The sequence below is a fragment of the Phaeodactylum tricornutum genome, chromosome 16 (assembly GCF_000150955.2).
Source record: "Phaeodactylum tricornutum CCAP 1055/1 chromosome 16, whole genome shotgun sequence".
NCBI classification, from domain to species: Eukaryota; Bacillariophyta; class Bacillariophyceae; order Surirellales; family Neidiaceae; genus Phaeodactylum; species Phaeodactylum tricornutum.
In genome coordinates, this window is record NC_011684.1 from 499716 (window position 1) to 527235 (window position 27520).

The following is a 27520-nucleotide window of genomic DNA, read 5'->3' on the forward strand; positions in this document are numbered from 1 at the left end:
GCTACATTCTATGCGATACTTACGTGTCAACTGCGGCAAACATGTTGATTTTGTAACATTCTAAAAAGTCGTGCGATCCATGGAGACGATTTGCTCCAAGCAAATCTGGTCTTTTAGAACGGGCCCGACGGTCGCAAATTCATTGGTGGTGGGGTTCAGTGAATCCGTCTGCTGAATCCAATTCCAGTCAACACTCCGTGCACGCCTGTTCTGCCCACGATGCAAGTGGAGCTTAGAATCTTGATACAGATTTGTACGACGTTCCAAAACTTCGGCAGAGTCCCTGCCCAGCGGAAGTTGGCTGTCTTCCAGCAAACCACTACGTATGAGCATGGTGCGGATCAAAAAGTAGTACTTGGCGTATTCGGACGCTGGGACTCGCACGTTAAAGTTCAAGCAGTGCAGGACGGCAATCTCCAAGTCGTTGATTCGTTGAAGTGAGAACGAAGAAAGACCAGAAGCGGCGCTCACGTTGGAAAAATCAATATTCCACATGGACAGATCATCCCATACTTTGCTCGCCAATATCATGCAACTAAATAACACCGACTTCCAATTAGTCGACGACGGACACAGGTGTCCGTTCGTATCTTTGATGAGTCGTTCTACGTAAATCAAACTCATAATGATCGTATCGTGTTCCATTTGCGATCGCTTGAAAAAGTCCTGGTAAAAACTTTCCAGTTCCGTCAAGGTTGGAACCGATGCTGCGTCGTCATGGGCCCGACAAGATAGATCTTGGAAGACGTCCATATTGACTTGCATGGCGTGTACGGCCACTGGAGAACGCTCGGTTCGTTTGGTGGACGAAACAATGTGTGCCCGATATACACCACAAACACACTGTATGGTGGCTTGAATATTTGGATTGGTCATGGTGGCTTGTAAATAGATAGTGTTACCCGTGTTTCGTCGCACATGAGCAGTGGCACCGGCACACACTTGCTGTGGCACAGCCAGACCTTCCGGATCGTCTGCTTCATCCAAAATCGGACCGTCCAGCAAGTGTTCTCCTTGCAACGAATCGTCCCTTGCATCCGGAGATAGTGTAAGTGACTCCATTGATTCGAATGCCCGCGAAATATCGGACGAATTTTCTCGATTCAGCACGACAGAAGGACGTTGGGGCAGCGGGGGTCGACCTTCGTTCGGAAGGCCTAGATTGGAGGTTGTCGTCCGAGCAACACTGTAATTGGTTGCCGGATTTTCGCAGTCCATGTTGGACGGGCTGTTGAGTTCAATAAGCATACGCTCATCCATGGCCGATATTGTACGGACGCGCAATTGGGGCGGTAGCAACGGCAACGGTTCGAGCGGCGGTCCCTCTTTGGCAATGTCGAGTGCGCATATTCCAGGAATAAGTTCGTTCCGTGCCAAGCTTGCCCGCACATTCGCCTCCATGTCTTTAAAGAACCGTTTGTCACGTTGGCGTTGCTCGCGGCGTGCCCTTTTTTCATCCGCACGGATTTCGGCGGGCTGAGAAGACACGATGGTGAGACAGGACGGTAGATGTGGATCTATGAGAATGGAGGTCCACGTCGCGCAATGTCGACATATCGCAGCGCCAAATCACAAAGCGGTACGTACCTTTTCCCATTGAGACTTTCGAGATACCGCATCGTAGTAGTAGGTACGTCCGGATTGAGGATCAATGGCCGGTTTCCAGGAATGCGGTGCCGCCGGTGGAGGGCTAATTTCCGCACTCTGGGTACGTTGGAGATCCATTCTCCGGGGCTCCGTCGGCAGCGGACTTGTTCCGGCATCACTGCAGGGCTGCCGCTTGTGGGCGTATACCATCCGGTCTTCACCTCGGAATTCGCCACGAGGGTCTTCCCAAAAGCACAAATCGCCGAGCAGTAGCTTTAAACAGTCGTTGCGATGCTGATCGAGCAGTGGGAGGGACGAACGTTCGTCCCGCCGCGATGCCATACTGCGAATGGGTACGGAATCCTACTGAGCTATTTTCTATTCTTCTCCGTACAGGATGATCGCTAGAGACCAACGGGACAAAGAAAAGGCCTTGCGGGAGTCCGTCGATCTCTTTGGTTGGAAAGGTGCACAGTGTAGGTCCGTGTGTGAGGAGGTTCAACCGCACAAGGCGTTGAACGGGGAATTTGTCTCGTGTTCCGTCTTTCTACTTACGGAAAATGGAGGCAGTGTCCCACGGCTCCGCAAAAATTCTGTAGTTGTGGTTGTCGAGAGACACGACCAGTTCTAGCCGGGATTGATCACGGACAATTTCACGAGCGCAAGAAAACGAACAGTAGCGTATCTATACATCCATCTCTAGCTAGTTAGTTAGGTAGGGTAACGGAAGAGACGAAGCCAAAGGCGACGTTGTAATCCAAGCGACTCTCCGAACAAGCCACCGACGGGGTGCAAGGTTGCAACATCTAAACCGATTCCTTTCGATGTTAGTCGGTCGGTAGCGCTAGAGTGGATTGACATAGCTAGGTAGCTTGGGTGAGCTGGTACTCGATAGCACTGTTGTTAGTGTACACAGAAATTTTCGAAACTGTTGGGTTGACGTACCCGTAGTGTCGCACTTTACATGAATTCCAATGGACAACATCTGAAATATTTGAGATTCTAATTTGAAAAAGAGGCGAATTCGGCTCGGAGTAATCTGTTTCTGGATGGGACTAGCTAGAGCACCATCCTTGACGCCCATCGACCTCTCGGCAACGGAACATGGGATTCTTGGCCAAGATCCTACCTGCCCCCCGTCTAGAGACCATAAAAGACCCAATACATTGTCAACGCTGAATCGCACTGCATTCCTGCACTGTACAAAGAGACGACAGGGTTTGAAGGACCGCCGGACAGAGAATGCAGTGAGCCGACTGGTCGCCCAGAGCTCGTACGAAGGAATTTTGGACGTGAAAGAGAACACAGAAAATCGCTTCTAAAGTAGATATGATTACACAATGACCCAAAAATATGGTCAACCAAACTTTGCACCCCTCATCATGCGGCTGCCTCGGCTACCTTGGGTTGTTCCCCTTGAGCAGCGGCCGCTTCCTTGGCCTTTTTCGCCTCCCAATAACCGTCCATGTCTTCGTCGAGTTTTTTGCCCGCCGTCTTTCCATCTTTCATCATGTAATCATCCATCTCCTTGTCTAGTTCTTCGGAGGTCATGGGCTTCTTTACTTCCGCTTTCTTTCCCCCCTTCTTTCCCTTTGGTTCCGCAGCCTTGCTCTTGGGAGCAGCGGCAGCCTTGCCTTTCTTTCCTCCCTTGGAAGCCTTCTTAGTGGGAGCAGCGGCGGCGACTGGTTCCTTGGTCTTTTTCGGTGCCTTGGCTTTAATGGGCTTTTTCGCCGGAGGGGCAGCCTTCTTCTTGGACGGTGCCACGGTGGCTACAACAGGCTTGGGCTTGTCGAGCTTTTTGCGGCCACTACGGCGAGCAGGAGCCTTATCTTCCTTGGTCATATTGATACTGACTGTTTCGATTTGGAGTGGACGGTCAAATTTGTGTTCGATCGTACCGTGCTTTTTTTGCTGGATTTGTCAAAAATCAAACAGCGAGACGCACACCGCAGTGACATTCATCGACACGGCAATTCCCGCGGTTACGTAGCTTTGGGAGAGACCTCGAATCCGTAGAGAGCTCTTGACTTTGGGTCCGAACAAGATCTCGCACGCTTCATTCACTAACTGTAAGTAACTAGAAGTACCTATCTCCAGAATATCCTAGTTGTGTCCGCCTCTCGGTGGCGATACTATCTACAGCGTAGACCTTGACTTTGAGATACGAAAACATACATCCGGGTAGTTTTGATGATGGAAAAAAGCCGGCTATCTCAATCTGTCCACGGTGGCACTCGTCCCCGTTGATCTCACATTTTGTTGATTCGGATAGGACACCAGCAGAAATCGATCTTTGACGATGGGGCCGCCTTCTAGCCTATCAACCTCACAGCGAGATGCCCTCCGTGCACTTACTGATGGATTCTTACCTCCTTTATCGGTTCCTCAGGAGTATCAGCCCAAGTATGAGGCCCAGAACCGCATCCACGAAGAATATTGGAGTCGACGTGTCTCCGCTGACTCTGACTTTTTGAAGGCCCTAGAAAGTTCCATTGTCGACAAGCTTCCCGCCAGAGAATCTTTTCTTACTCGATTTCTTTTAAAGGCTTTGTCAACTAGTGTTGGAACCGCGTTGTTGTTTGGTAAACCCACGCTACACCCCTTTACGGAATGGCCCGTTCCACAGCAGACGGCTCTGTTGCAATCATTGAAAACCAGCTCGATTGCTACGAGACGGCAGATTTTCAATGGATTCAAACGCTTAATATGTGGATTAGCATATTCCTATACGGTCAATGGAACAAATCCTTTTTGGAAAGCAGTTGGGTATCCCGGGCCAGCCCAAAACACTCTCCTTTCCAAGCGAGAGGATACGGCTCTCGTCGCCAAGACGATGGAGCAGCAACGACCGATCCGGGAAGCTCTCGTTCCCATTGATCTGGATACGGAATATGAATGCGACATTGTGATCGTAGGATCGGGATCAGGCGGAAGTGTAGCCGCTAGCGTTTTGTCAGAGGCGGGTTATCAAGTGCTCGTTCTGGAAAAAGGCACTTACATTGCGCCAGCAGATATTTCCAACGAAGAAGCCGACGCGTTGGATCGCATGTACGAGACACACGGATTGCTTACAACGAAAGATGGCTCCATGATGATTTTAGCCGGTGCGACATTGGGGGGTGGAACGACTATCAACTGGAGTTGCTGTTTGCCTTTACCCTCGTACGTTCGGGAGGAGTGGCGTTCTGAGCATGGTCTCGTGGACGACTTTAAAGAGGGAGGTGAATTTGAAACTTCGACGCGAGAGATTCTCAGTCTCATGGGTGTCACGAATAAGATTACACACAATGCGCTGAACCAGAAGCTTCAGCAAGGTTGCGATGCTCTGGGATACGAATGGGAAGCGAATTACGTAAATTTGCTTCAAACTGCCAACGCAACAGCAGGCTACATTTGCTTTGGAGATCGATACGGCATGAAACGCGGTGCCTTGTCTGTTTTTCTTCCCAAAGCCATTTCTTACGGTGCAAAACTAATCGAAGGATGTCACGTCGAACAAGTTATTCTCGGAGAGGGAGAAAATGGTCGTCGGAGGGCTGAAGGCGTTCGATGCAGTGTGGGAGCCCACCGACTTCACGTCGTAGCAAGAAAAGCCGTTGTCGTCGCTGCAGGTGCTCTACATACGCCCTGTCTATTGCGGCGTTCCGGCCTAAACAATTCGCATATTGGAAAGCACCTTCGCTTGCACCCTGTAACTGTTGCCGCTGGCTTCTCCAAGCCGACTGATCCTATCGAATGCTATCAGGGTGCGCCTTTGACCACGGTCTGCAACCAATTTTCTCATGGCCCCGCCAACGATGGATATGGGGCAAAGATTGAATGTCCAAGCGCGCATCTTGGCCTTTTAGCTGCAGGCTTGCCTTGGACAAATCCTGAACAATTCAAAGATAGAATGCTTCGTATTCGAAATGGTGTGGTTTTCATCATCGTTCAGAGGGACAAAGGCGAAGGCACTGTTTCGCTTGCTCGAGACGGAGCTACCCCAGTTGTGGAATACTCTGTATGCCCAGCTGACAAAGTTAGCATGCAACAGGCCGTCTGTGGTGGAGTGCGGATTTGTATCGCATCGGAATCCACGGAGGTCACAACTGCGCACAGTCTCGATGAAGGTATGCACATCTCTGACGGAGATTTTTTGCAGGAATATCTTTCAAAATTTACGGCTTTGGGACTGAAGGAAAATGAGGTTGCATTGTTCTCTGCCCACCAAATGGGATCTTGCCGTTTGAGCGCGACCCCCCTTTCTGGCGCGTTGGATCCGAATGGGGAAGTTTGGGAAAGCGACGACTTGTATGTTATGGATGCAAGTACGTTCCCAACTGCTTCTGGGGCGAATCCAATGATAACGGTTATGGCAATATCGTTGATGCTAAGCAATCGCCTCGCTTTACGGCTACAACACGTGGACTATAAGCTTCGTCGAGCTGGAGATATTCAAAAAGCGGAAGAAATGGCGAAGCGCCGACTAGAGCTGCGAAATACTTTTTCTATATCGCCCGAGAAAAACAGTTCTGCTGAACGACCCGGTGCACATTGGAACAGAATTGTGGATAAATCCTTGTCGATACTCATTTTGTTAACCCTTATGATACCGATCTTGCGGTCGTGGTTTTTCGATGTCCCGCTCGTCCAGGATCTAGTCAAGCATCCTATAATGTGAGGATATGGAGGTTGCTTCTTCGCTATCCTTGTATCTTCAGTACAATATTCAATGATAACACCGGGGAGGCGGATGGGGAGGAATCCGCAAAATCAGGGAATCTTTTGTCAATATAAGACGTTAATGTTTAGAGCAGAAGCGACAAGCCCCGCTGAATCGAAGGGAAATCAGTCTATGGATGTCAGCTTTCCGAAGATGATGCGTTCGCCACTCACATCGACCTCTTCAAAATACATCAAAATTTAAGAACGAGTGGACCGATTATAAGGGCTTTACTCAGTCGAGACCATAGCTGTGAACTAAACCAGGAGTCCATTTTCATATGTTTCCGATTATCTGTTAGAGCAGCTATGCTGTCATTGATCGCTAAGCTACAGACTTCGTTGATGCGACGTCTCGTCCAAGGTTGTCAGGTACCACAAATAGCTTTTTTGCAACTCAACTGAAGCCCGAAAAAGTCATTGCCCCTTCCACGTTACAATATTACGCACAATGAAACATGAAAGGAGTTCTTATGCAGCTGGGGCGAATTTTGGCCAGCTTGGCTCTGAAAGCAACAAATTCAGATAAAAGAAAAGGTACTCCTCTGAGTTTAGCAGCTTTGAGTAATCCGTTATGAGAAAAGTCATCAGGGTTTGTTGACGACAGTGAGACGCTTCTGAAGCGTTGTAAAAGTGCGAATGAACGTGTCCCAGATTGTTGAAGAGAGCCAAAATAAGAAGGTTAAAAGACGCCGCATAATTTCGTTGCAGAATAGTTTTTTCAATCCGAACCAAAGCCTGCGTGTAGAAAAATTCAGCCATTCGAAAATCTCTCGCAGATTCTCTCTCGCACCCCAACTGGTGATAGATAAGGCCGATATTGTAAATAACAACAAACGGCAGGTGCTTGAAGATAAGATTGGTCTCGTTCGGTGAGCTGGGTACAACAAAAGCGCGGTTGAAAATGCTAAACGGGTTACTTGCAGACGCACTTGCGACGACCGCCGAGCCACGAGTCGAGGAGATATGGGGCAGCCCGGTCACAACACTCTTCAAGTGTGGGAAGTCTGATGTGCGCTCATTCGGCAGTGGCCCTACAAATCCTGAGGCTTCTCGACTTACCGAGTGCTGCTCGTGCTCAAGAGGATTGCCAAGATCCATGCTCATTATGCGAAGAATAGTCTGAAAAACGGAAATAGCGGTGCTGCGTTGCTGTTGTTTCATCAGAAGGACACCAATATCGTTGAGTTCTAACAGACTTGCCGGTAACAACGCCGATTGATCCAGGGGAGGTAATGATGTAAAAGTCAGAAGCATGTCGAAAAGGCACTACGATGAAGACGTTAAGATGTTCAATCGCGTATAAAAACCAAGTTGTTTGAAACATATGACTGCCTGTCGATCCGAGAACTCGCCCCCAGTCGACGTTGATGACGCTCTTTCCACGTCGATGCTCAGTCTGAAGGGCTGATGCTGCTGGCACATGGCTGTAGGCTTCTGATGAAAAGAGTAAGAAAGACCACCAAGGAATACATTGATTTCTAGAAAGACCATAGATTCTTTCAGAATCGGGCTACGTCGTAAACTCTCTATATATAATCAATTGATTGTCCTCCCATTTCCAATTCGGAGAACGCTGAATATATTTCTGTTGTTCGCCGCATGTCGATTTCGAAAACATGGTTCAAAATTTCTGGATCCTAAATATCAATCTATCCAGTAGCGGCCTATCATTTCAATTGGTCACCAGCGACTACGGGGAGAATTGCGCTCCGTAAGTCATGTCTTTTGACTTTGATGAAACATTTCTGTTAAAGATGCGTCGCTCGCAATTCTGAAATATTTCCTTGAATATAAATTGGCTATCGTAGCAGAAATGCGTCTTACTGTTAGTCAAAGGTTGTTCATGCGTTCGAACTTCTCTTTCCGGACGAGTGCTTGTAAACAAGCCTCTCTAGCAGAGGGTCTTCCGCATCAATAGTAAAAGAACCCACTATTCCTGTCGGGTTCTTCTAGTCAGCACGTATCTTAAGGAGAGATCGCCAGAGAAGTGGGGATTGGCGACCGCTTTTCTCAATTTCAATGTACCTCGCTTATCCTCCATCAGTTGTTAAGTAATTTCCCATGGCAATTAAGCTGCAGTCGCTAGTGTCTGCGCTGGAGCAAGCAACAGATCTAAGTAGAAGAAGAGATATTCTTCTTCCGTCAGATATCTTGAACAATCGGTCGCGAGAAAGGCCAAGAGCATTTGATATCGACAGTTTGTAGATTCAGGTTCTTGGCAGAAATTTGAATGAATGTGACCGAGGTTGTTGAATACGCACAAAACCGGCATATTTAATTCGTCCGAGAGATTATGAAACAAAGCAACCCGTTGAATGAACCGCAAAGATTGTGTATAAAGCTTTTCAGCTTCGGCGAACGCTTCTTGGGACTGATTCCGAATGGCCACTCGGTGGTATATTAGACCAAGGTTGAACAGTACGATAATAGCGGTCACGGTTTTCTGTAGCCTCTGATTTTGTTTAAGCTCATGATTCAGTAAAAAGTCGTCGGAAAGCCTAAGAGCTCGGTTGAAGAGATGAAAAGAATTTGCAGGTGACTGTCCTTGATCAATCTCTAGGAAAGCTCGGCGTGGCGTGGATTTTCATCAATGTGGACACTTTCCACACTTTTACCAGCGACATGATTCGAGTAGGGGGTTCGGAAGTAGAACGAGCGACTCGAATACGAACTCGGGGTAGAATACACACGATGAGTCCGCGGTATGCCGGCAAGATGGCAATTATACATCTCTGTGTCTGAGAATGCGGCACGAAAAAGAGGCATTGCGGCTTCTTCGTTCCCTTGTCGAAGAAACACAATGGCCATTTCGCAAAGCTCGTTAGCGTCTTCCATCAAGGCAGAGTGAACTCGAAAACCAGATCACTTTTCCGTGGTCGTGTGATTGTGTTAGATGTGAATTAATGCAATGTCAGGGCGCATGATCCTTGCTCGATAAGAATTATTCGATTTTTCACTCGTAGAAACTATCACAGCGATGTCAGAGCCAATCGACGCTTTTTAGTCCTCCTCACTCGAGCTTTCTGTTGGAGACGAGCAGCCTTAATAAAACAACATGAGCTTGAAGGGTTCTGAACGTTACCGAAGTTCTGTTCGCAAACTCATTGACATGAGCCAATGGGGCGGGCCGTATCATCCTTTACAGCTTGCACTGATACGCGGTCTAGGTCGTGATCACTTTTGATTGGTCGGTGTGTACAGGGGTTTCAACAGCAATCCTACCGCCATTTCGGGATTCTTTTCCAGACCAAACCCGCCTCGTTTCAGAAGCCTTCTCGTAGGACCAATGTAAATTGGGGGTCGGGCAGTTGGAAACTGATAAAAGTAGCTTCTCATCCTTCTTTCCGCAGGCGAAATCAGAATGCTATTCTACTGCCGCAAGCGTCTGTTCCGACGGGAGAGGCCAGGCCTTATTGCACGTGATTTCCCGGTTGGCTGTCCACGCAAGATTTTGTGGCTATGAAACAAGACTTCCGTGCTTTTTAGTCTGTCCGTAATGTCTTTTCAATCCTTTTATCTCAGGAGTCCCGTTGTAATTCTGCGGCGGAGAATTTTTGAGCTTTCCGGGTTGTCCGCAGAGTGCGCCAATTTCAAATCTACCACGTGAAAAACCCGTTGGCTTTTGAACGAGACCCAAAGCATACCAGTACAGTTAGAGACAAGTGGACGTGTTATCTAGATGGAATCGGGGAGCATGAATGGACTGTGAGACTACATGCTGCTGCAAGTTGCTCAACTTGCTTTGGTTCGAAAAGCAATTGTATCTATTCGTCGTCTGTAAAAGAGAGATCTGAACCTTCTTCTCATTGCTTTATTGTATAGTTATCGCAAAGGCTTGCTACCCTTCCTGTCTGCTTGACGAGAACGTCCCCTCTCCCGAAGCAGCACTACCTGCCCTCCTGCACAACAGTAGCCATAGGCGGCGTAGACGAACAACTCCTCGCGTCCCTCGCTAATTATTCGATATTTCCATCATGGGTATTCCCAATCTACTGCAGGGTCTCAAGTTTGCCGTCAAAAAGGGCAACATCCGAGACTATTCAGATCAAGCCGTGGCGGTCGACGCGTCTTCCTGGTTCCACAAGTCGGTCTACGCCATTGCCGATCACTACGTAGAAGTTCTCGAGCGTACGGGACGTGCCGATGCCCGTTCCATAGCCGCCGCTACACAATACGTGAACAAACGTTGTCACGAAATTCTCACCTACGCCCGTATCCGCAAAATCTATCTCGTCATGGACGGGGCCCGCTGCCCGCTGAAGGTCGTTACCAACGATGATCGCGAGCGACGACGGCAAGAGAATTTGGCCGAAGCACGGGTCTTTCGTCAACAAAAGCGACCGGACAAAATGTACGAAAAATACAAGGCCTGTATCAAGGTCAAGGCGGACTTGGCTGCGGCCGTGGCACAAAATATCGCTAGCGCGTTTCCTGGGAAAGTGGAGCTCGTTTGGGCACCTTACGAGGCGGATGCGCAACTAGTCAAGCTGGCAATGAACGGCACCGTACAGGCGATCATTACTGAGGACTCCGATGTCTTAGTGTACGCCGCAACTTGTGAAACGACGGTTTCGGTACTCTTTAAACTGGATCGGAACACGGGGAGCTGCGATATAATTTCCATGGCGTGGTTGCTAGATCCTACCGAAACTTTGGTAAACCCCTCCAAAGCTAACCCGAAAAAAGCGTCGGGGATCGAACAGATTGTGGATGCCTTTGTTAGCCGTCAGTTGCGCGATCCGGGACGGGGAGTTCGTCTCTTTGTACAAGCGTGTATTCTGACAGGCTGCGACTATTCGCCAAATCAGCTCTCCGGTGTGGGATTTGTGAACGCCTTTAAGCACGTTCAGAGCGCCATGCACAAAGACTCGAAAGATCGGTTTCGACACGTACTAAAGATGCTTCCACGCAAAGCGAAGGACCATCTGGATCCAGTCGTGTACGAAGAGCTTCTGGCGCAGAGTGAATCCGTCTTTTACTACCACCCGGTCCGAGAGCCCGACGGCCGCGTGGTCTTTCTTCGAGAGCCGGACACAGCCAATGAGCATTGGCCCTCTCTGGATCGATTCAACGGTAATCTTTCGTTTCTTGGAGAAATTCGAAATGCATCCGACGGGACGATGCAAGTGCTGCATCCAAAGGAACATGAAGTCGCATTTCCGCAGCCATCAGTCAATGCTCCCGCCGATCGAGTCTGTCGACCGGCGTCTTCTTTTTTCACGAAGAATCCAAACACTCGAGGTGGCAAACCTGTTAAGGTCTCCAACCCGTACCAGCAGGCCGAAAAGCGGCCGCGAACAGAGAACCGAGCACCACTGCAACCGAAAAGCCCAAATGAGAAGACTACCAAAAGGAGCCGCAAACCATTTTCAAAACTCTGTGCCAGCAAAGAGAATACCGATCGTCTACAACAGCATTTTGGTAGCTCCAAAAACGATGTCCGCTTTGTTTTGCCATCGTTTACATCCGAGGGAGCTCGAGTTCCCCCTCGCACTCTTTTTTCGGCACTACGCAAACCGAAAAAGGTTACATCGGGGGCTGCTCCTTTTCAAATCAACGATGAAAATAACGATGAGAATGCAATCTGTAACAAAAATCCTATTCCCCAGAACTCTCCGATTTGCGTCCCACCTGCACTTCCAGAAGACACGCGACAATTTCTGAAGTTGTCGGCCGAAGACTCTCAACGGCGGAAAGTATCGTACTCGCCCCAAAACACAGAAGGAAAGGTAGCGGTCTGCAAAACTTTCGTTCCCTCTCCACAATTGGATAGTGAGGAAATGTATCCGATCAAAAACCACGCCGAAAGCAAGTTTTTCCGTGATGGGAAACGGTATGCTCGGCGAGTTACGCTAGAAGATTCTCCTTCACCCGATTTTGTCGAGGAGCCAACGGACCATTGGCATGTCGTCGGCAGCGCACATGGCAACAGCTTGAATCTGGTTTCTGAAAAGTTAGCGCCTTCCTCCTTTGACATGTATGATGATTTCTTATCCCCCAGCAAAGACACTGATGGCGAGAATATCACTGAGGATTTGCCTCCCGAGACGACATCCGTAGACCGAAAAAATCCTCTTTGTCGTCCGCTGGAGACTTGCAAACCCAAGCACACGCTTCGTCCGGCTAAACACCTTCACTTTCGATTCGGCGGAAAATACCGGTCCACTACGGCTCGGAGTAAGCTTGAAAAGGGGGCTTTGATGAAAGGATTTGCCCGACAGCGGCAGCTTGCCACCGTTGACCTTTCTGTCACATCGGTCTTGCAACGGGCACCGCTAAGTCCAAAACAGAAGAAGTTATCGCAATTTGCTTTTCTCAATTCGCATCGTTATTCAAAAGATGAACGGAAAAACATATAACAATCAGTAAACGAAAACTTGTCGTTTGATACGTCTACAGCTCAATTTCGCTATGGACGTCAACAAGTCATTTGACGCGGCTCTTAAATGCGTTCTTTATAGCTTAAAAGGCGGATCTCCGTCGATTTACGCGTCGACGCGGCCTGGGTGAGGGAATCTCCTCGTCCTCATTCGTTGTCGAACACTCCATAGTCATTTGCTGAATGTCCTGCATCACTAAGAAATCGTAAGCTTCTTCCCCATTCAAAACAATTCGATCCACGACTGTATTGAAACTGGAACAAGTGTGACACTGAATTCCCAAAAAGTGCCAAGCCCGAGCATCCTGTCGTTGCTCACAATCGTTACAGGTAATATTAACGACCCGCGAGAGTTCGGGGGGGATGGGTTGCATGGCTATGTTCGACGCCATACAGGACCATGTCGGCATCATTCTTTCCCGCGTCTCGGCCGTCTTTTTACAAACGGGGCAGCGGCTATCGTGAGCGGCAAGCTGCCGAAAGCAGTCCCAATGAATGGCGTGTCCACAGGGCATTTCGTGCGATGCCGAGCGCGACGAAAAGAGATATTCTTGACAAACGGGACAGTTGGATTTGTATTTTCCGGACTTGCAATTGTGATTGTCATACAAGTTCTTGTCGATGCACATACCACAATCGTGGCAATGCAGAAAGCTTTCGGCGCCACCCACGCGGCAGAAGCCACAGTCTTCACAGTGGTAGGGACGCTCTTCGTCCGACATCCACAGGTTGCAAATGTTGCAATGATAGGCGCCGAATTGTACACTGCAGTTGATACAGTGGTTCCTGTGAAAGACGGGTGAGGGCAATGCGTGTGAGTACCCGGGTAGAGTATCAGAGGTTTGAGCTTTTTTTCTCCGCATTTCTTTCTAGGGACGAGTAAGCTTACGTTCTACTCGATTGCCTGGTAAAGCATTCTCGACAAATTACTTCCTGGACCGCAAAACGATCAATTGCGTGGTGCGTGTCTTCCGGTTGAGACGTTTCCATAAAGGTAAATGAGCTCGGGAGGGATGCGGATCGATGAAAGCGACGTCCTACACTAATTTTGGGTGGGAGAATGGGACAATCATCGTGACAGATACGACACCCAAAGGCGGCTCCACAGCAGGGAGCAATCATGGTACATTTGCGATCGTAGTGTGGGCAAGGCGGTCGCGTACCTTCGGCCCTACGGGATTGTTCGTTGCTTGCCTGATCGCTATCGAGCGCGGGTTGGTCCAGCGTGCCTTCCGGAGTGTTACTTGAGGTAATGGAATGTGAGGAATGGTTGCCGGTGAGGCTACTGTTTATGCTATTGCGACGTCCATCCATGAGATGCTGAATGGATCGCCGTTTTTCGATGGGCGTAATGTTGTCATTGGAGAGGATTGCTTTGATAGACGCCCGTCGTTCCCGTTCTTCGTCGTGGCTCATACTACCTCGACGAGGCATCGGCTGGTGATCCTCGTATCCCATGTCGATCACCGTTGTCGAAGTTGGGGAGTACGTTCCGTCACTCCCGCTCGCGCTGCTCGGCAGGTCTGGTGCGTCTTCCATTTCAACGTCCATTGTAACCGTAGCTCTCCGGACAGACGTTCGTATGAATACGGCCAAAAGCCTCTGGGTTCGCAGCGGGAAAGGATGGGGATCTTTTCCGGATCGGGATTCAATACCATTGTGAGGAGAAACAAAAAGGCCGAGATCTTGAAAAAACGGCTGAAAGTCTCCCTAGAGGACCGCACGCCTCGGCAGTCGAAAAAGTCATATACGGGGGCAAACGCTAGTGTAGACCATCGCGCAAATCTTCTGGAGGTGATAGTCATTCGAACGGCACTTCATTGGACCAGAAATCCGAGGCTATGTCAGAGATTCCATCTGTCATCGATATACTTATGGGTTCCAATGGAGCAAAATTCGGAAGTGACCCCATATGCCTCCTTTATACCGAAACGGTATTGTTTTTGCAAACACTCTGGGAATACTTTGTGCCGAAGAAAAGGAAGGTATCCATTTTCGTTATCCCGTCCGTCCGTCCGGCCGTCCGTCCGTTGCTTCTCTTCTCAACTTGGGGGAATCACGGTATCATAAAAAGTGAGAATACCGTTCAGAAGCTGTCACAATAGGGTGCATGTACTTCCCGAACTGCGTCACCCACGACACGACACAGCAAACTTCAACCCGTTGGGCAAATCCAATCCTTCCCTTCTTCACCAGTCACACACAGTCCACCAAGGAAAACGCGTCCCGAGCTATTACCCACCGCGTTGACTGTAACGAGATACCTAAATTTCGTTGTTCATGTTGCCCATCGCTGTGTCTAGAAGTGAACCCCATCCTAGACACATTCCTTTGTTTTCACGACGTGTACCGTCCTTCTAGTAACAAACGTTTTGATAGAATGAAAATTCAAATTCCGTTGCTCGTGATACCACTTTGGATAAGTGGGACGTTTGCATTTTCAGTCCCCTGCCCGTGTCCCAATGCTGTAGCCACCACCGCCAACGGTCTCGCATCGACACGCTGTCGGTCGTCCAAGAACATTCAATCCTCTTTTATTGCCTTGAAAGCAACCAACGGGAAGGATGGTAGCGTTAGCGCACAGGGTGACTCTGCAATTCAATGGGAACTCTTCCACAAGCATCACCTTGGTGATTGGAAGGGAATTTGGACGACCTACGATTACATTGGTGATGTGCAGGACGAAACGGTCGCTAGTGTAGATATTCAAGCCACGGGTGGTGACAAGGATGACCCTACGAGTACGATAGTCCAAACACACAATGTCGTTGTGGGTGCCAAGCGCTCCGATTGTGCCTCCTGCTTTGATTCTATGGAAATCAAATCCATTCCGGTAGCTTCCTACAAAGCCAACGATTTACGGAAAGCCCGGCTGGCCGCTTGTAGTATGATCAATGGACCTTCCCTTCTCCGCTCGGGTACCATGGCAACCGAGCTCGTCCTACGGCATGGTGACGGTCGCGTGCGTGTCGTCTTTCAACACGCTCCAGTCTGGGCCAAGGATGTTGAGCCGGGGTCCTGTCCACCACAAGGACTGAAACTCTTTCGCGCAATGGTATCACGCGAAGCCCAACGTGCAACAGCGCCGACGGCTGAATCGGAAGCAGCGAATCCACCCGTCGAGGGAAATCCCGTATTCTACCGACCCGTGCCACCGTTTCATTGGCACAAAAAATGGTCCGGGTCTTCCTGGACCTGGGGTCCCCAAAGTGGAAATCGCGGATGGATGATGGACGAAATGGAAGAAGTTGATGCCTGGCATGGGAGTGCGCCGGTGGAATGCTGGAATTTGCGATTGCCGGGAGGAGTGTTTATTCAAGGACCACGTATTGTGACCGATGCCAATACGGAACTCTTCCGATTGGCCTGGTTGCCAGACGACGGAACCCTATTGCGGGTGGAAGCGGGAGTGCTGGCCTTGCAGCCGATGTTGGTCGAAGACGATATGATGGTAGGTTTTGAACCGCCTAGCTTGGCAAGTTTGCGCTGTGACGTTTTGAAAAAGGTTGGCGATTTGGAAGGTGAACCGATGTTTGCCAGAATCACGGACTACAAGCAAGATGGGACGGTAGCGACGGACGGTAGCAATGCGTCACTAAACGAAGACGACGACAACTCGATGGGTCTACAAGCTATTCGTGATGCCCTCGCTCCGTGAGGCGGATTGCCTCCTTTAATTGACGACTTGCAAAAGCTAATCCAATTGTTGTAAATAGAATGCCTTGCTTGCTAGACTTATAGATCCGACATTCAAGGCCAACCTATCTGTAAAGAAGAGAACAATCGGTGTAACTTTGACTCACTACTACTGCTAGACATCCAAACTTTGTGACGAGTCAGGCTGTCTGCGACGAGTACCCGTACGCTCGATGCGCTGCAATCTTGCTTTAGTTTTTCCTTTTGATTCAATCTCCAAATGAATTTGCGTCTGCGTTGGATAAAACATATTCGAGTAAACCTTGCCAGTGACATCGAAGATCATGCCGGTGACTGGAACGAAAACTACCAACAGCCAACTCATGGACCTCATACCAAAGACATGATTTGTGGTATCGACAAAGCGGGAGAAGGCACTTGGACCACGACGACCCAATAGCTGGTAGATGCAAATGAAAAAAAGATAGAATCCAATCGAAAAGTAAGTGATGCTGACCCAAGTGTAAGCCAAACGACTCAAGACGCCTTCACCAACATTTTTCCGGCATGTAAACGCTGGCCATCGACCGTGCACCAAAGAACGGGATTCGTACAAGACCTTGTAAGCGAGCAGAATGACCATGCAAGTAAATGTGACTGTGCCAACACTCTTCAAGTCACCACCTTCGCCATCACCAGGCCAGTCGGGGTCTTCGTTTTGCATCAACCCTTCAAACGCCGGTGTCGTGCCGCCACCAAGCGTTTGTTGCGGCACCGTTAAAAAGAAGAGCGTGAAAATATGGACAAATGTCAAAGCAATCCATCGCAACAAGGTCCGAAAGGTGATCAACTCGTTCTCTCGTGTTGCCTTGTAGACTTCGGGATGGCTTCGAACGTATTCTTTGCTTAAGCAGCGATCAAAAAGCCCGAGGGCCACAATTGGAGCCGCGGCTACAAAGTTAAGCATCGCAATCAACCACTCGTCGAACAAGGGCGTGCCACTGTAGACGGTCCGAGATGCAAACACGATAAGAATTCCAGCCATTAAAGCGTTCTTGTAAAATGAGTACAAAACCACCGTACTAAGACGAAAAAAATTCCACCGGCCGTGTATCAAAACGAGTTCCTCCAGAAACCTGAACTGAGCTATCGCAAAATCGGAAGCATTTACAGCTTGTTGGCCTTCCTTCCCCGAGATGCCAATTCCAACGTGAGCTTCTTGAATCATTCCGACGTCGTTGGCTCCATCGCCAATTGCCAACGAGATTGGTTCAGGCTTTACGTTATATCGTACCAGCTTCACTAAAAGAGCCTTTTGTTGCGGGCTTACACGGCAGGCAATGACAGCATCACAGCTGCTTGCAACGGAAAACAAAATCTCTTCCATTTCCGGATCACCCAACAAATGCTTCAAAGCAGCACCTTCAATTACTAACGCTCTAGGCCCGTCACTAGCTTTCGGTGGCACTACCGTAACTGCTCTTCTTGATCCCCCATCTTCCTCGATGGCGGCAAGTCGCTGCCAATGCATGTGCTTCTTCAAATGTCCTTTCCGAACCTGTCGATCAATCGCAAACATCCTCTCCAGAAAAGTGCGTTTCTTTGTATCAAAATCCCCTTTCAAATCGGTGGCGTTTCCTGGAAAAAAGCTGTCTAGTGACAGCGTATCCTCGTCCACCAAAGGTTCTTCTTCATTGCTCGCTTGCTGTGCTGTTAAGTGTGCCAAGGACAACTGACGAATATCTGCCTGCGATAGTCTCCCCGAACTGCGGAGATCATTCAGAAGCCCTCTTGCTGAGCTCGCTCTATTGAATACCATTGGCGTTTCCTCTGAAGCCAAAGATAAATCGTCATCTGTATCGTCCTTGACATTCTCACGTGTCTTTTTTTGCGCCCTCCCCTCGTCGGACTGCATCCACCACTTGATATTTTCATCGGCACGTCTTCTGACTCTGCGACGACGGTCCCTAGTTCTCAGCACAAGCTTTTCAGCTTTCTCGGAATCCTTAACTTCATCTCGTTTTTTTTCGGCGGCTTTTGCCAAGCCCAAAATTCCGTACAAAATTCCCCATGAACGACAAGAAAATCTCTTCACGCTTCGCCAACAACGACGAAAACGGAACAGGAAGCTTTCCCAGCGATGAATAAAAGTTGTAGGCCCGCTTTCATTGAGCTGCGAATGCTGGTAGTCAGGGAGTTTACCCATCTTGACCAACCGTATAAACTCCATTGACATCTGAGTCCGAACATGATATTTGCCATTGTCAGGAACTTGAGTCAAATGCATTCTTGGAGTAAGAACATGGGTAGAATATCCGATTTCGACTGCAGTCTCACGCTTATCCCCGGTCAAGACCCAAAGTTTGATGCCTGCTTCTCCAAGAGTTGCAATTGTCTTTGGAACACCCTTCTGAAGCTTGTCTTCAATTGCTGTTGCACCAACAATATGAATATTTCGCTCAATCTGGAGTGCAGCTTTTGTGAGAAGTTCCGATCGATCTTTAAGTGCGACAGCGGCTTCTTTGTAAACTATGAGCCACTCTTCGCACTCCGCCTCCGTCAGAACCCTCATGCCCAGTACTAGAGTTCTCAGCCCTTCCGAAGCAAAATCACCAAGGTGCGCTTGTAGCCCCAACATATTGGCCATCTCCCAGCCTTCAGTGTCAACGCCGTCTTTGTTTTCGTCTTCTCCTTCGTCGACGGCAGAAAGAGCTGACACGTCGCGCTGCCGATCTTGAACAGACAATGGCTTTGGAAAATGGAGGCCACTCTCGTTATCCGCTTCGGTAATCATTGCAACATTGGAAACAATTGCAGGGTCGAGCATTGCCGAGTCTGCTCCTTTGCAAAACAGAATAGGAAGGGAGCCGAGCTCAGGCGGTGAGCGCAATAGAATCGACATGCGTTTTCGGTCTGAATCGAACTTGTTGACGGCTAGAATGGTCCATGTTTCCTCCTTTTCTTCTTGTTCAAAGTATTCATGCACGCTGTTCGAAAGCCCTTTGGCTGGTGTCACCGCATCGTAGTCGAGCTCGCTGGCGGACTGCGCAGCAAGCCGTTTGAGACTAGTTTTTCCGCTTTTCAAACTTTCGGTCACTTTGGTTTCTTCCAAATGAGACGGAGCACTAACACGCAACCGAATACCGGCCGCATCGCGACCAATGACCTGAAATCCATACGTTGTACTTGCTGCAGAAACGAGGGCCCCTTCGTCTGGAGACTCTGCTTGATAGGCATAGCCGTACGGTGCACCATCCGGGCCTTTTTCCCGTTCGTCCCCTCGTCCGTTTCTGTCCTCGGGTATAGAATTTACACTGACGGTCCGGGCTCTGTTTCGAAGCCCATGAACGCTACCAGGACCAAGACCATCGGGATCAGTGACCAACGTCAAGGGAGAGTCGGCGCCCGACCCATTTGTGTCACTCCGCTTCCGACTAAACAAGCTCTTGGCCATGTTGCTCGCGCGAAGTTGGAGGCTTTTCTGATTGGATGCGCTAGAAATGGCCGAGGCTCCGCTGCTGATGTTTTCCTTCTTGTCCAAATCTTTTTCGACAACAACAGTGTGGCACAGACTTAGTACTCGGAGAAACATTTCGGCATTGAAGGTTAATTTCTTGTCAACAGGAGCCGCATCCGAAGAAGTGGAGCCTCCCAGTCCCTCCAGACCAGCTGTCCTTTGAGACTTGAATTGACCCACAAGAAGCTGACGTAGAGGCAGGAAAGGAGCGTCGTCGGCATCGTTTTGGGCCCCGGGAGCCGCTTTCTGGATGGGCGCCCCGAATGCCATTCCGTCCACTGAGCAGCGTTTGAAGCGCATTACGTTTTGAGTCAAAGTACCGGTCTTATCGGAGAAAATGTACTGAACCCGACCAAGATCGGTAACAATAGTGCTCCGAGCAACAGCACGTGTATTAGTAGTGTCGTCGTACATTTCGCGATCGGCGTAGATGAACCAAAGCATGCAAAAAGTAATAAACTCAACCGTAACGTATAGACTCAACGGAATAAAGTTGTTCAACAACGTCACATACAGAAAGAAAAATTGAAGCCAGTTATTCGAGGAAGTCTCCCACGCCGGGGGAGGAAGATTCGGCAAGTAAGGCCATGGCTCTGACTCATCCTTGTTGAATCCGGCATACCACAAATTGTCGAATTGGTCGTTGCTGGAACGGACCGCCTGCGTGGCCAAGTAGGCAATGCATCCGACCATAATACAAAGAATTGCCAATACAGTGTAGTTCATGAGACGATCCAATACACTGAATTTCGACGGCGTCTCGAAAGAGTTTTGAATCAATTTAGTGTCGGTTCCCGTGAAGAAGGCTACACCAATAGCCCATTCCGTATTTCGTAGAACAGCCCCACGAAGTAAGACATTGTCTGCACCCAGCGGAATGTCGATAGGAGATTCTCCGGTCTTGAATGGCGGCAGGGTAAGCTTTCCGCTGAAAGTGTGCACACTTGGATTTGGTGGCTCCGTGACGAGTGCCGCAATATACTTGCCGTCATCAAAGCCAGTACTAGGAGGGCTGCTGTCGGCATCGAACGCCGAACCCCGCTTCACGGCATCAATCCCACCCCGAATGCCCCTCATGAATTTACCGGAGAACCGATGGAAGCGTTCTCCCACGGTTTTCTCCGGTTCCGCTGTCGGATTTCCCGCTGTTTCGGTCGAGACGGCGCATTCGGGATGGTCGAGAACACATCGACCTCCGGGTCGCCCCAACGAGGAAAAGCGTGTAATCCGCTTGGTCGCTTCGCTGATGGTTTCAAAGTCGTGCACGTCGGCCATTTCCTCCGTCACTTGATTTTTAGATTCCCCTTCATCGTCGGACTCTTCAATCTTATCCATTGTCGTCCCTTCCTTCAAATGTTGAAGAACGGAAGGTGGTAAACGAGGAGAATTACGCAATTTGAGGTTGGTTTCACCGTCGATTGAGGAAGTCTCAATGTAGGCACCCCCGTGATCGTTAGAGCTTGCCAAAAGAACAATATCGGCGGGAACCATGTTGCGATTCTTGAGGAGAACAAACTGTCCTTGTCGAATATCCATGCGTCGCACCTTCTGAAAAGCGATCTTGACCTCGGCTGTGCGTGTTCCCGGCCCCGACGAGGCGTTGGATTCGGTGTGGTCCAATACCCGGGGTGTCGGCACACTAGCTTCGGCATAAAACGCCTTGTTGAGATTCACCAACACATCCTTGCCTTTCATGACGTTGGTGTCGCGTTCCACGTCTTCTTCCAGGGCGAGTTCATCCGCGCGTCGAATAACCGTACAGGGGGCATTGTTGGTGTCTCCGTCGTTCTTGTGACGCTTGTAATCGGCCGAGCCTTCGACAAGGAGAGAAATGCTAATGACAAAGGCGAGCGGACCCAGCGTCGTCCAGGGGGAAATGGCCGTCTCAAAGGCGTCCGTGTACTCGCCCAACGCCATGATGCAGCCCACAATCAAAAAGTAAAGATTGGCGAACCGACGAAACTGCTCCAAAATTGCCTATAGGAAAAACGGACCGGAAGTATGAATGAGAATGTACAGGCTAACGAAATGAGACAAACGAGGAACACTCCCGCATTCCACCGAGTCGACGGAATCCTTTTTATAGTGTGCAGAACAACGAGAGCCAAAAAAGACATTACTGCCGATACGTTGCCGCGTCTTTTTCAATTCCATACTACGCAAAAGACCAAGTAAACGGCAACCTTGGCGCAACAGAGTCCTAAAAACCAACAGCAGCAAAACTGCTCGGATACTACGCAGGGACACACGTACCACCGGAAAAAAGGTAAGCGCAGTGTATCGCGCCGAAACGACCTTGTTGTCACATCGATCGAGGTTGGATTTCCCCGGGACCAAAATGCGGTCCGGCGCCACGACCTTTACGCGAGCCATGCTGAAAGGACGTCGCTCGCCAGACCTGCAACGTCTCGGCAGTGACAGTCGTTGATGTGATTCGTAGTCGCGAAACGCTCACAATTGAGAGAGGGGCACGGGGGAGCGGTGGATTGAGGTTTCGGCCCAAAATTTGCCGTTGAGAACACGGTGCCTCGCGATATGGCGTGGGCAGCAATGACTCTAGGATTGGTGACAATACTGTGAGACATCATTTATCCAATGGAACACGTCCTATTGAGAATAGACTGTAAATAGACCAATAATTTCGAATCTGAATGTCTGATTACGTATGTTCTTGGTTGTTCTCGAGCCGTGGCCACAAATAGGCACGAATGATTTTTACAGTTAGACTTATTCCCGTGAGTCGTATACCGTACGTTCTTCGTCGTGACGCAAATCAAACGAGCTCCAGAAACTACTGTTCCAACCGGAAAAACTACCGTCGGCCTCTCTGTCAACTGGAACCGTATCGCATTAATCAAGTTAGTCGTATCGAGTAACACGTTCGCTCCCCAATTTTAGTAGTATTACATGCGCATTACGTGCTCCAAGCCAATCTTCTTCTGTGAGGGCTGTTCGATTGCGGTGACCTTGTTCGAGCTGCCTTCCAACGCGACGGTGGCACCCACACTCTTCGATCGAAAGTTGGCGAGGCCCCCCGGTTTGGAAACACCGACTTGGTAGCGCTCCGAGACGGCCTGTAAGCGCCGGGCGCCCTCAATGTCGAGCGGATTTTTCATCAAATCTTGGCCCCCCAAACCGCTCTTGATTATCATGGATCGTAGCAAAAAGTAGTACTTGGCGTATTCCGAAGCCGGTACCTTCACTTCGTACGACAGCGCAGACAGCACGGCCACCTCCAAAGCGTTGATCCGCTGTAAAGTGAATTCGATGCCCGCTGGGCAGGTCTGACTAAAGTCGGCGTTCCACTGCCAATGACAACAAAGCATTGAATCCACGTGAGCTCCACCTAATCGTTCCAAAGCATTCATACCTAGACAGCAACCAAACGTGCAAGACTCGACGTACCATTGACATATCGTCCCAGACTTTGCTGGAGAGCACCATGCAGCTAAACAGAATGGAGCGCCAGTTGCTCTGGTGTGGCCGAAGCTTTCCATCCGTGACTTTGACCAACCGTTCCACGTAAATTAGACTCATAATAATACAATCCGTTTCCATTTGGGCCCGGGTAAAGACATCCCGGTAGAACGTGCTTATGTCCTCGAGGGATGGCGGAGGCGGCTTCACGACAAAGTCAACATTCGGTCGAAACTTTTTCTTGAGTGATCTCTGCTGCGATTCGAGGTCGTTAAAGATTCGATACTCGTCAGTCGCAGCAGCAGCCGCGGCATTCTCTTCCAGTTCCGATTGCAAAATATGAGCCCGAAGTACGCCACACACGCACTATCGACACATCACACAACAGTACTCGATCGGTCAGCACATGGTCCAGATTCACCAACACAAAAGTGATCAAGTCGCCAGGAATCCACGTACCTTGATGGAGGCGTCCTTGTCGGGATCCGACATGGTACTCCCAACGTAGAGCGTTCCGCACGTGTTTCGTCGCGAACCAATTCCCGGACGCGATGCTAAAAGCTCGGCAGGTTTTTTATTACTAATGGCACGGGTAATTTTCGGTCGGACTGCGTTGGGCGACGCTTCCGCTTCTTTTTCTTCAACGGTGGGATCCCACTCTAAATTCGTCGCCGTAGATTCGTTCCATTCCGTTGGTGACTGCTGTCCCGAACCGTCTCCTTCCAAAAGTGCTCGTTCCCTCTCGTTGCGTGAGGCCGTTAAGCTATCTTGAAAGCGTGTTGACGACGAGTACGGACCAGACGCCAGCGGGTTCATTTCGGCTAGAGAGGGCATGGAGGATTGACTGGCGTCAAAATGGCTACGTGCCGTGTGAAAACTGGAGAGGTTGTTACGATTTCGGGGAGCAAGGCAGGCCTCCGACGAAAGTCGTCGTTCCGGCAACACCATTGCGGAGCCTCGGGTCATGACTATTTCGCTCGATTCGGAATCGTCTTCGTCTTCCTCCTCCCCAATTTCTCCCAAAAAGTCGCGCGAGGCTCCGAAACTGAGACGCGACATGCTATTGGAAACCTCGGCAAGCTTTTGTAGAGCTAGGGTCTCTTCGGTTGACAACCCAAAGTTGAAACTAGATTCGTCCAGTGCCGAGCTTCCGTAAAAACTGCTCTGCCTCGAATTGGGATCGTGATCGTCCGGTAGCGTCCCAAGTATGGTACCAAAGGAAGGTTCTTTGGCAAGGGTTACCGCATTGGCGGGTCCCAAGCTCACGTCGGATTGCCGCCGCTTCACCACTCCGGAATCTTGCAAATTCAATTGTTCTAAATTAAATCCGTGCGATTGCGACTCTTGCATAACTTCGTCGATCGATAGCATTTGCGAGGAATTCCGTGCCAGTCGAAAGGACTCATTTTTTGCCATGACGTCGTGGGGTAGAAAAGAGATTTCGTCGGGATCACTGTGTAGAATACTACGATGGGAAGGAACGCGTTTGACGAGGTCCGTGATGACGGCTTCGTCCATGGTAGAAATGGTTCGTACAAGATTGGGTCGTAGCAAGGAAGAAGTCCGTTGGGCAAACGCACCTCGGGACAGTTTGGAAGGTTGGATTGGAGCCGCCAAGCCTTCGGGATGTTTGGTTTCCCCTCGTTCGTTCTCAGCGACAATCGACAAAACGCTGCTGCTGTTAGGCTGTTCTTGAGACAGATTCCGTAGAATGTTGGCTTCCATTGCCGCAAAGAAATCACGCTGTCGCCTTTCTTTTTCTTCCATCTCCTGGCGTTCCGTTTCACTAGCCAATTCCATGGGTTTCCGCCATTGCGTTTCCCTCGTTTCCACGTGATAATAGTACGTCCGTCCGGTGTTGGGATCCGTAGCCGTCCGCCATGCCGAATTCATACTATTGACCGGGAATCCGGTGTAATCTGGAGGAACTGGTGAGTCTCGCGGATGCTGCTGTCGCAATACAACTCCGGTTTCTCTGGATCGGAAACAAGCTTTCGTTCGACGGGTCGGCGACCTAATCGATGTCCTACGCTGTTTCGCTGGTAGGACCCGCCGGCGGCTTCCGATGACCTCGGTCGTTGTAGGTGCCCATTCCCGTTTTCGTTCCCGCGCCGGGGTACGATTCAGTCTGATACGAACGGGGGACGGGCGACGCGGCGTCCGCTGGCGCCGTACACGGGAAGGTCGGAGTCCCAAGTCGACACGCGAGATGCTCGAGTCGTACGGGATAGCAGTGACACGGAATACGACATCGTGGTAGGACATCGAGCCCTCGATGCCGGATCCGGCCTCATCGTCCCTGGCCGTGTGGTTCCTACCCAGAACCATGCCAGCATTGCGGCCGTTAGGATCCCGCCGATGCGCAGTGTGTGTCTGGTCGACACTTTCCGCATCCCGTAAGAGCTTGGCCGCCGATTGCGAGTGCCGATTCAGTCGGGAGCGACGAAAGCCCATGGCGAGCCAGGTGTTGGCAATGTCGACCGTCATTCGTACGCGGGAGTAGGTGGTCAAGGAGTAGGAGGAGAAGGAGGTTGATCACTGGGACGTGGTCAATACCAAATGCATTCACAATGCCACCGTTCAAAATCTGGTTTTCGTAGTCCGGTTTTCGCTGGGGGCGTCTCTACAAGATCACACCAACGAGTGCGGAAGCAATTGGTTTTTTGTGTTTATGCTGTCGAACACACTCCTGTGAAAACGACCCCTAGTCTTCTCGTTCTAAAAATTAAATTGACTCGATACCCTTCTCCGAGGCGTTTACGGTGACCGACGAGTCTTTCGCGAGTAAGATACTCACACACGACGACCTTTACGGTACGACAGAGTTGATCGCGGTAGACCTATCAAGAGTTGGATACGGGGATGGCTCCTTTGGGGACATACTGTACGGTACCCAGGCATTGAGCAAAGGTTGGGCGTGTTCGAATACCATGGGCGCTTAGTCGCAGCGAATACCAAAATGTGGGGCACGAATCAAACGTAAAATGTGTGGATTGGCTTGGGCACATCTAATAAGTCGTATACCCTAAATTTTTGTCTCGATCAGTGTCTTCCGGCGTATTCGGTTAACGCAAGGCCGACTGCGTTGCTAATGAATGCGCAACGTGTTAATGTAATTTTTGATTTTGAGAAGCAACACTTTGGGTTTGCCCTACTTCATCCTGACTGCAAATGTATAACTTAGAAATCCATCTCTTCCAGTTAGACTGTAGCACTATGGAAAGATTCCATAGCAGAACTAACGCACATTCGACAAGGGCCGGCGTCAAGCTCGACGGCAACACCAAAAGAGGCGTTCCTCCGTCTAGGGCAAGCGCAAGCCAGACTGTGTAAATACGCAACACACGGTAAAAAGCCTGCTTATACGAGCTACTCCCCTTTCATTCACTGTCTACGTAATTGACAAAGTCCGTCCCTCTCACCTAGCAAAAAGTATGTAGCTCTTTCGGTATCAGCTCCTCAACGCTTTCCGCCTCGATCTGAGTTTGGGTGACGGTAGTGACGTTCGCGCGAATTTAGGAGCGGTGGCGGTGTATTTTGGATGTAAAGCGATGGCAGTGTACTTTGAAGCGTATCCTGTTTTCTCCTGTTGACCGAAGGCTTCCGGACAATATCGTTTTTGTACGGCTCCGTCCCGCACTGGGTGGGATCGTACCGAAGCAGCATTTTGTGCTCTTATTCTCTTTCGCAATGCATGAACATTCAGCGTCGATTCTTCGTGAGTTGTGAGAATAGGAAGCTCAGATTGGGGATTCGCATAGGATTGTGGAGTGCGCCTGGAAGAAAACCTCGAAGATCCCTCCATGGTCCTCCAATTTTGATCGATCGATTCCGTGTTGGAAACACCATATTTGACGTTGGACATTTTTTCCGTAGCAATCGATCTGCCAGAAGCATCAGTGCCTTGTCGCAAAAAAGTGGAGGTACTGGTAGTATTTGCCTTCCTATTTAAGTGTCGGCTCGAGTCCGCTTCTAGCAGCGGGCGCGTTACAACAACACAACTCCTGAGTTGCCTCAGATTTGGTTTCTGCTTCCTCGCTAGCATCCGGATCCCAACACTGAACGAGTTCCAAGGTATGGCCATCGCCAGGTCCAAGATGACAAAAGAATCTAACCACGTTCCCACATGAGAAAGCCATCGTTCCGAGCTAATGCAATACAGAGCCCCTGCTGTACCAAAAGCGCCACATCATGGGGACCGGCGACTGTTGAAAAAGATCATGTTTGAAGCATCCACGAGTAGCGTATTTTACGTACTTGAACAGGTTCTCAACAAAAAC

General features: G+C 49.8%; 8 protein-coding genes across 8 annotated transcripts; 3 read left to right on the plus strand and 5 right to left on the minus strand.

The window, feature by feature from the left end:
- Positions 1–60: 60 nt before the first annotated feature.
- CYCP4 (predicted protein) lies at positions 61–2100 on the minus strand (the record flags this gene model as incomplete). The annotated part of the gene is made up of 2 exons (XM_002182663.1): positions 1588–2100; positions 61–1476 (listed from the first exon to the last, which is right to left on the minus strand). Exons 1-2 carry the CDS (start codon positions 1927–1929, stop codon positions 61–63), a joined length of 1758 nt encoding a protein of 585 aa, XP_002182699.1. The 5' UTR covers positions 1930–2100.
- A 786-nt stretch (positions 2101–2886) lies between these two features.
- PHATRDRAFT_48203 (predicted protein) lies at positions 2887–3497 on the minus strand. The gene has a single exon (XM_002182664.1). It carries the CDS (start codon positions 3427–3429, stop codon positions 2968–2970), a length of 462 nt encoding a protein of 153 aa, XP_002182700.1. The 5' UTR covers positions 3430–3497; the 3' UTR covers positions 2887–2967.
- Positions 3498–3886: 389 nt separating this feature from the next.
- On the plus strand, positions 3887–6997 carry PHATRDRAFT_48204 (predicted protein; the record flags this gene model as incomplete). Its single annotated transcript, XM_002182511.1, has 1 exon — positions 3887–6997. The coding sequence occupies one exon, from the start codon at positions 3887–3889 to the stop codon at positions 6245–6247; it is 2361 nt and encodes a 786-aa protein (XP_002182547.1). The 3' UTR covers positions 6248–6997.
- A 3268-nt stretch (positions 6998–10265) lies between these two features.
- Positions 10266–12650, plus strand: PHATRDRAFT_48206 (predicted protein; the record flags this gene model as incomplete). The annotated part of the gene is made up of 1 exon (XM_002182512.1): positions 10266–12650. The coding sequence occupies one exon, from the start codon at positions 10266–10268 to the stop codon at positions 12648–12650; it is 2385 nt and encodes a 794-aa protein (XP_002182548.1).
- A 265-nt stretch (positions 12651–12915) lies between these two features.
- PHATRDRAFT_5465 (predicted protein) lies at positions 12916–13819 on the minus strand (the record flags this gene model as incomplete). The annotated part of the gene is made up of 3 exons (XM_002182665.1): positions 12916–13456; positions 13560–13638; positions 13738–13819. Coding segments are annotated over 3 exons (702 nt in total), but the record flags the coding sequence as incomplete, so codon positions are not given.
- A 961-nt stretch (positions 13820–14780) lies between these two features.
- On the plus strand, positions 14781–16328 carry PHATRDRAFT_48208 (predicted protein; the record flags this gene model as incomplete). The annotated part of the gene is made up of 1 exon (XM_002182513.1): positions 14781–16328. The coding sequence occupies one exon, from the start codon at positions 14781–14783 to the stop codon at positions 16326–16328; it is 1548 nt and encodes a 515-aa protein (XP_002182549.1).
- Positions 16329–17085: 757 nt separating this feature from the next.
- On the minus strand, positions 17086–22196 carry ATPase-P4 (P4, P type ATPase; the record flags this gene model as incomplete). Its single annotated transcript, XM_002182666.1, has 9 exons — positions 17086–17886; positions 18541–18953; positions 19107–19270; positions 19433–19601; positions 19860–20426; positions 20481–20864; positions 21189–21394; positions 21584–21800; positions 22077–22196. Coding segments are annotated over 9 exons (3041 nt in total), but the record flags the coding sequence as incomplete, so codon positions are not given.
- Positions 22197–22726: 530 nt separating this feature from the next.
- CYCP1 (predicted protein) lies at positions 22727–25727 on the minus strand (the record flags this gene model as incomplete). The annotated part of the gene is made up of 3 exons (XM_002182667.1): positions 22727–23128; positions 23229–23606; positions 23700–25727. The coding sequence occupies 3 exons, from the start codon at positions 25725–25727 to the stop codon at positions 22727–22729; spliced, it is 2808 nt and encodes a 935-aa protein (XP_002182703.1).
- Positions 25728–27520: the final 1793 nt, after the last annotated feature.